We start from the raw sequence: 6934 nt of genomic DNA, 5'->3' as shown, positions 1-6934 counted from the left end.
GGAGAGCAGGGATTGCGTCCGTCTGACATCCCCGGCACCGGGAACACACTTGAGTGCCCCCTAACTGCTCACTAAATAGTGCTGATGAGCTCTGTTTGATCCCTCCTGGCCCCAGGTCTGGCCCTCCCTCCTGCACACGCCCTCAGTCCCCTGATGCTGGTGCACCTGCTGGTCCCTTGCACCAGGGCTTATTCTTTCATTCTTGGGTCGCCCCCATAGACCCCAGCAGCCTGGGCATGGCGCCTGTCTTACCCCAGGGCTCAGCCACCTCTTGTAAACACCAGAAGCAACACTGCAATATCCCCAGGTGGCATTTGGTTGGTTCCTGCTCCCAGGTAGAAGTTTTCAAAGGGGACCAAGCTTTCTGGGAGTGGGGTCCTCCCCCTGCCTCCCCAGGTCAGCCCATGTCGCAGAGACCAGTCTGCCTTCTGGAGGAAAGCTAGGTCAAGGGTGCAGAGAGCACAGCTACCAGCAGCAGCAAGTTTTATTGCGACCAGAATCTCCTGGTCATGGGAGGGGGATGGGGCCGAGGGACATTTGGTCATCGATGCCATGTTCCTAGTCCAGGACATGGAACCGAAGGTCTGGCTGGCTATGCCGTGCCTCCCCCAACCGTGCCCCGCCCCCAATCAGGGCATCCCCCGGGGCTGAGACAGAAGGCAGGTGGAAAGGGGAGTCCGTCTTGGCAGAGCCCTCATCCAAGGGAGGTGAGGGAAGGAGGAGCAGTTGGCGGTGGGGGTCCAGCTGGCCCGAGATGCTCAGGGCCCTTTGGGCTGACTTCTGCAGGTGTCCTTAGTGTATTTTAGGGGAAAGCAATGAGGCACACTCTGCCCCTAGGAAGAGCCTGGGAGGGAGGGAAAAAAGGCTCAGAGAAAGAAATCACTGGCCAGCGACCACGCAGCGGGACCTCGGGAATCCTGACTTCTAGGCCCGGGCTGCATCGCCCCCTGCCTCCCAGCATTCACTCCAACCTGAGCACCCGGCCTGGCCAGCCTTGGTCCTACGTGGGGATCTGCATGTGGCCCAGGTCCTGGTCCATGATCTGGAGGACGTCGTCCAGGATGGAAGGCCCCAGGTCCACGTGCAGGGAGAGCAGGGAGCTGGCATGGGACAGGAAGGGCTCCTCGGCCCCTGACTCGGGGGTCAGCCCATTGTGGGCAGAGTCAGCCTCTGGAATTCTCCAGATGTCCACATTGCCTGCCTCCTGCGGGGAAGGCTGTGGGGAAGGCTGCGGGGTCTCCAGGTGCAGGCGAGGGGGTTTGGGTGGGGCCTGGCTTGTGGGCAAGGTGAGGGCCTGGGGCCCACCGATGACAGGGAGAGAGATGGCGTTCTTGAGCAGAGGGGATGGCCCTTCGGGGAGCTCCCGCCCGCACAGCGTGGCGGTGCGGGTGAACTGGAAGGGGAGGTCGAAGGCGCCATCCTCCTCAGGTCCCTCGATGGTGGTCCCTGGCAGGAGGTGGAACTTGCCCTGTAGGAAGGAAATGTCGCCGAACATGTCGCTGCCCCCGCCGCTGCCAATATGGATGGTGTGGCGGAAGTCCCCCAGCGGCGGGCTGATCATGTCCGACGACAGCAGGTCCCGCAGCTTCTCCTTCTTGCCCTTGCGGCTGCCACGCTTCAGGTAGATGGGCACCTTGGTGGACATCGTGACCTCAGCGCCCAGGCCCGGCTCCTGGCGCTGGGGACAGTGGGGACCGCAGCCTCCTCTCACGGCCTTGGCCACAGACACCAAAACCTTGGTGAAGGGCGAAAACTGATGTGTGGGATGTGACCGAAGATGTCCCAAGGGATGAGAAAAAGAAAGAAGTCAGAAGGCTGAGACAACAAAAATCGGTTTCTCCCCAAAAGAGTTGAAAGTGCTCTGGAAAATTAGCAGCAGCAAAGTGGAACTCTTGGAGACAGCCGCGCTCTCCCGTCTTGTTCTCACGAGGGTCTCCCTGGGGGGCTGAAGAGCTGAAACACCAAAGGTGCAAGTCAGGGACAGAAGGACACAAGGCAGAGGCATTGGTGTCATTTCTGAGGCCCCCCCCGTCAGCCCCAGGAGCCCAGGTGCGGCCACTCCTCTGCGGGAAGCCATGTTGGAGGAAGCACGTGTTCGCTTGCAGACTCACTGCCCCTGGGAGCCTGGATCACCAGCACTGAGCTCCTCTCCTGTCCAGGAGGGAAGTTGAGGCCTGGGAACCTGGGTGACAGGCCCAGAGTCATATCCAAAGTCCTGGCTTTGGTCTCTCGCCCTGGGTTTCTGGCTCTGCCCATCGCTGTTGCCTGGGTTCTGCATCAGCTGTGTCCCAGGACATAGCAACTGTCAAGTTTGTGTGGGGAGGTCTCTCAGACCAGTCTTGGTCCCCTACTGGACCAATGAGAGAGATTTTGTGAACTCTGTCTCGGCCACCTGCCCGTGCCAGGCCTGGACACGTGGCAGGTGTTCGGCCAACAGGGCCGAATGACAGACGCCTTCGTTGGGCCCAATCTCATCCCACCCAGAAGTGAGGTCATGCCGGAGTGCCCCTTCTTTCCTCCGGGTTGGCAGTTCCCAGCTCCGGGAAGGAGTCTGCCATAGTTACTGTCCCGCCACCCTGCCCAGCGCCTGACGGGAAGATGCAGTGGAGGGTACAAATATTTTGGGGGCTCTGCGCTGTGCCTGGCATTTTGCGGAGTTCCTTGCAAACGCATCTCATTTAGTCGTTGCTATCAACCTCCTCTCATCCCCGTTTGAACACCCAACCCAGAACACATGTTGCAGGGATTTGCACAAGGCATTGACGAGGGAGAGAAGCAGAATGCAAAAGGGTAGTATGGAAGATTCCATTTCTGGGGCACCTGGGGGGCTCAGTCGGTTAAGCGCCCGACTCTTGGTTTGGCTCAGGTCACGATCTCAGGGTCATGAGATGGAGCCCTGTGTCGAGTTCCGCCCTCAGCAGTGAGTCTGCTTGAGACTCTCTCTCTCTCTCCCTCTGCCTCACTCAAGCGTGTGCGCTCTCTCGCTCTCTCTCAAATAAATAAAGTCTTAAAAAAAAAAAAAGATTCTATTTCTGACAGCAGTGACCAACTCCCCTCTGCTCTGCCCCTTCCCCGTGTAAGCACGCAGGTATGTGTACCTACAGATATGACCCGAGTAGGATTATACCCTACATAAAAAGAGAGAACATGGGCGCCTGGGTGGTTCAGTGGGTTAAGCCTCTGCCTTCGGCTCAGGTCGTGATCTCAGGGTCCTGGGATTGAGTCCCACATCGGGCTCTCTGCTCTGCAGGGAGCCTGCTTCCTCCTCTCTCTCTGCCTGCCTGTCTGCCTACGTGTGATCTCTGTCTGTCAAATAAATAAATCAAATCTTTAAAAAAAAAAAGAGAGAGAGAGAGAGAGAACCTGGAAGGCCAGCAGGGGGTTGTTATATGTAGACCTCGGTAGGGGGGAGGGGGAAGGCAGGGAAGGGGTTTGGAGTCAGTGATATGGCAGGAGAGGAGCGTCCTAGATAAAAACTACCTGTAATATTTGGTATTGTTACTAGAAAGTGATATATGTAACTGAAAAAAGGATGGTTGGCAAAATGCTGATGATGGTTCTCTCCAAGGGGCAGATTTCGGATGATTTTGCCTTTCTTCTTCATACTTTTATAAGCTCCAGATCTGAATAATAAGCATGTGTTACTTAGGTGCACATATCATTTGTGTAGTCAGAAAAAAATAAAGCTATTTTTAATGTGGAAAAAATAAGTGCACTGTGGTGGGGTGTCATGCTGGCTTAACAGAAGAAGGAAGCATGGCAGGCCCTCCTTGGTGTTCCCACGGTTGGGGATTGGCCTTGAACGTGGATATGAGAGCCCAGATGTGGAATTGGAACACAAAAGGCAAAGAAATGTGTCCAAGGTCGTCCAGAGGGTAACCAGATGAGCCCCCCTCCCCCACTGCCCCCTCCGAAGGCTGCCAAGGGGCTGAGAAGGTAGGAAAAGGGCCAGGGAGGGGTGGAGAAGCAGCTCGGAGGCCTGGCCTGCTCCTAGGCCCCATTCTCCGTCCGGGGCCGGGTGAAGAAAGAATGAGGGGCTGGCAAGAGGGAGCAGGAAGGCGGAAGGAGGATGCAGGAGAGGCAGAGTCCCAGCTCCCAGCCCAGGCCCTCACTCAGGAAACCCCACCCCAGGACCGGACACTCCAGGTCAGTCACACTGAGCCACAGGGACCGGACATCTTGCCCCTCCCTGAGCACCTGCAGTTTAACAGGAAACAAAGGAGTGACTCTCCAGTGGCAGAATTCCAGCTAAGCTTGGAAGGAGCTGAGCGGAGGGTGGAGGGCGGGGGAGGCGGTGGGTGCCTCGAGGTCCTGGGATCGCACCCCTCACTCATGGAGCGGACATTTACCTGTGATCACCATGCTAGACCTGGGGGCACGCCAACAGCCACCTGACCTGTGTCCTTGGCAGGCAAGCAGTCCTGGGGCAGCTTTTCCCTCCTTTGCACTCACGAAGAGTGGGGCGGACTGGTGGGATCTGTCATCCCCCCCCACCCCATCACAGAGTGCGCCAAGAGAGCCTGTGTGTTTCCACAACAAACTGGGCGTCCCTGACAGCTGTCTCGCTCTGAGCCAGATGTACCCGCCCATTTCCAGATGTGGGGAGAACTGGGGCTGGGGGGGAAGGGTTGGGCCAGCGTCAGCCACCCAGGGGAGAGCTGGGAATTGCAATCATCAAGCCCTAAGGATTCGGATTTGGCAAGCGTGAGACCCCAGTCTCCAGCTGCCCTCACACGGTTCCCATTTGAAAGTTCCCAGGCACAGCACGGTGGGTGTCACCACTGACTTCTACAGAGGCAGAAGCTGAACCTCAGAGACCTTAACGTTGCTGAGGCTGCTCAGCTGGGAAGAGGAAAAGTGGGCCCCAGTACCCAGCCAGGTCCCTGTAGCTCTGATGCAGTGGGCCACCCAACCTCTGAAAGCTGGGGAGCAGGAAAAAAAACAGGCTCCCAGCTAAGCTGGGGCTACTCGGTCCCCAGAATGCCTCCATTTAAGTCCATTTGGCTACCCCTCTCCGCTAATTTGCAAGGATCCAGAGATATGAGAATGAGCTCTCCATCAGGACAAGGCTATGGGGGGCTGGGAAGGGGTGGCTTTCCCCAGAAGTGGGAGGAGCAGATGGGAGCTTGCCCTGGAAAGGAGCCTTGGGCCTCCTTCAGAGAGAATGACTTGCGGGAGGCACAGCCCCTTACCTTGGCTAGGAGTACTAGTCCACTCCCCATCACCGGTGTTCAAAGAGCCAACCCCTGACCTCGAAATCAGGAGCCAGAAATTGAATCCATCTCCATCTGGGACTCTCTGTGACCTTGGGCAAGACACGTCTCCTTTCTGGCCCTCACTTTCCCCATCAATAAAATGGACTGACAAAGCCATCACCAGAAGGCTACTGGAAGACCATACTGCCACAGTTACAAATGAGAGATGTAGGACAGATGGGGTTGGGGGTCCCTGTCATTCATTCGACAAACAGCTGTAGGGCCTGCCTTCCTCAAGCAATTTGGTTATCCGGGGACAGTGCTCCGAACAAGATCAAAACCGAATACTTCCACCCTCCAAGCGATCGTCTTCTCCCGCCTGCCCTGGAGGCAGCCTTCGAGTCCCGCTCGCTCGCGGGCGGGAGTCTCCCGGGATCCTCGGGGTCCCTGTGCGGGGCTGCGCTCGGCTTCACGGCCGCTAGGTGGCGCTCGCTTGCTCTGTCGCCCAGCATCTAAGAGGCGTCCCTGCGCGAGCCAGGGTCTCGAGCTCGCTTAGGGCTCCAGGCAGGGGCCCCCCAAGGAGTGGCACGTTCGCTTATCAGATGCGGATCGTCTGGGGGATGTTCTTCTCTTGGGGTGTTCTGGTCTCACGACCAGACGGTAGGTGGGGAAAGGGACGATCGGGGATCTTGCCAGGGTCTCCAAGCTCTGGGAGGAGCCTCCCGCGTGCTTTCCGGCCTGGGCGATGTCCGAGTGTCCGCTCGGCGCAGGGCCAGAGCTCGGGCGAGCAGGCCCCCACCCCTGGCTCCCGCGGGTCGGGTTCCTCAGCCCCAGCTCGGGTTCCGGCGCCGACCCCTCCCCGCCCTCTGCCGGAGCACCCAGCCCGGATCCGTTTCAGGACACTCGCGGCCGCGGCTAAAGATAGGAGGACACATCACCATCAACTAAAAATACGACCCCCAGCCCGGGCGGGATCGCTGGGCAGCGGGAGGGCACTCCTACGTCCCGGGTGTGGGGCGGAGGCGAGGGCTCAGGGTGAAGGGCGGGACCACGAGTTAGGGTTCGGGATGCGTTGCCCCTTGCAGGCGGAGGGGGCGCGGGCGTGGCCGCTGGGACGGACACGCGGGCGGGAAACACCGTGGAGCCCGAGGCTCCCGGGAAAGGACATGCGCGGGGGTGACACAGGGGCCGGGGCGCGAGCCAGGACGGGGCGCCACGGGGTGGGCCTCTCAGGGGGGCCCCTGGGAGTCGCGGACGGGCTGCAGAGTCCCGGCCCGAACTCACCTTGACGCGCGCAGGCGGCGGACCCGCAGTCGGCGAAAGCTCGGGAGCTGGACGGCGCGGTTCTGGGAGGCGATCCCGGCGGTGAACTCACAGCAAGATCCGTGGCCCCTCAAGCCCCGCCCCTGGCCCGCGGAGCCAATGCCCGGGCCGCCCCCAGCCAGGCCCCGCCCACATCCCCGCCCCACTAGGGGCCCAGCCTGTGCTCCCCCTTCGGTGGCGCCGCGCCCAGGTCCCGCAGCGGCGCGGGCGCGGGGTCCAGGGCAGGCTCGGGTAGCTGCGGGCCGGGCGGTGTCGGGTGCTCGGGCTGGACTCTGCGGACTCCGGCTGCCCCCGTCGGAACCAGAACTCTCGGTATTCGAAGGACCGAGGGGGCGGCCGCCGGAAGACCGAATTATAGTTCTTCGTAATTCACCGAGCGTCCTTGGACCCGTTGCTCCGTGGAGGGCTGGGTCTGG

The 6934-nt window shown here is 60.0% G+C and overlaps 1 protein-coding gene across 1 annotated transcript; it reads right to left on the bottom strand.

Annotated features, from left to right (window-relative positions):
• Positions 1 to 466: 466 nt before the first annotated feature.
• On the bottom strand, positions 467 to 6605 carry CDC42EP2 (CDC42 effector protein 2). Its single transcript, XM_004770068.3, has 2 exons — positions 6480 to 6605; positions 467 to 1953 (listed from the first exon to the last, which is right to left on the bottom strand). Exon 2 carries the CDS (start codon positions 1643 to 1645, stop codon positions 1001 to 1003), a length of 645 nt encoding a protein of 214 aa, XP_004770125.1. The 5' UTR covers positions 1646 to 1953; positions 6480 to 6605; the 3' UTR covers positions 467 to 1000.
• Between the last annotated feature and the right edge of the window lie 329 nt (positions 6606 to 6934).

This window comes from Mustela putorius, unplaced genomic scaffold, assembly GCF_011764305.1.
Source record: "Mustela putorius furo isolate JIRA1106 unplaced genomic scaffold, ASM1176430v1.1 tig00000127_pilon_pilon_pilon, whole genome shotgun sequence".
NCBI lineage: Eukaryota > Metazoa > Chordata > Mammalia > Carnivora > Mustelidae > Mustela > Mustela putorius.
Note: the sequence above shows the minus strand (reverse complement) of the source record. Positions and strands in the feature narration are given on the sequence as shown.

What these genes read in the sequence shown, in the direction of transcription:
- CDC42EP2 (XM_004770068.3), bottom strand. Translation starts at nt 1,645, where the DNA reads ATGTCCACCAAGGTGCCCATCTACCTGAAGCGTGGCAGCCGCAAGGGC.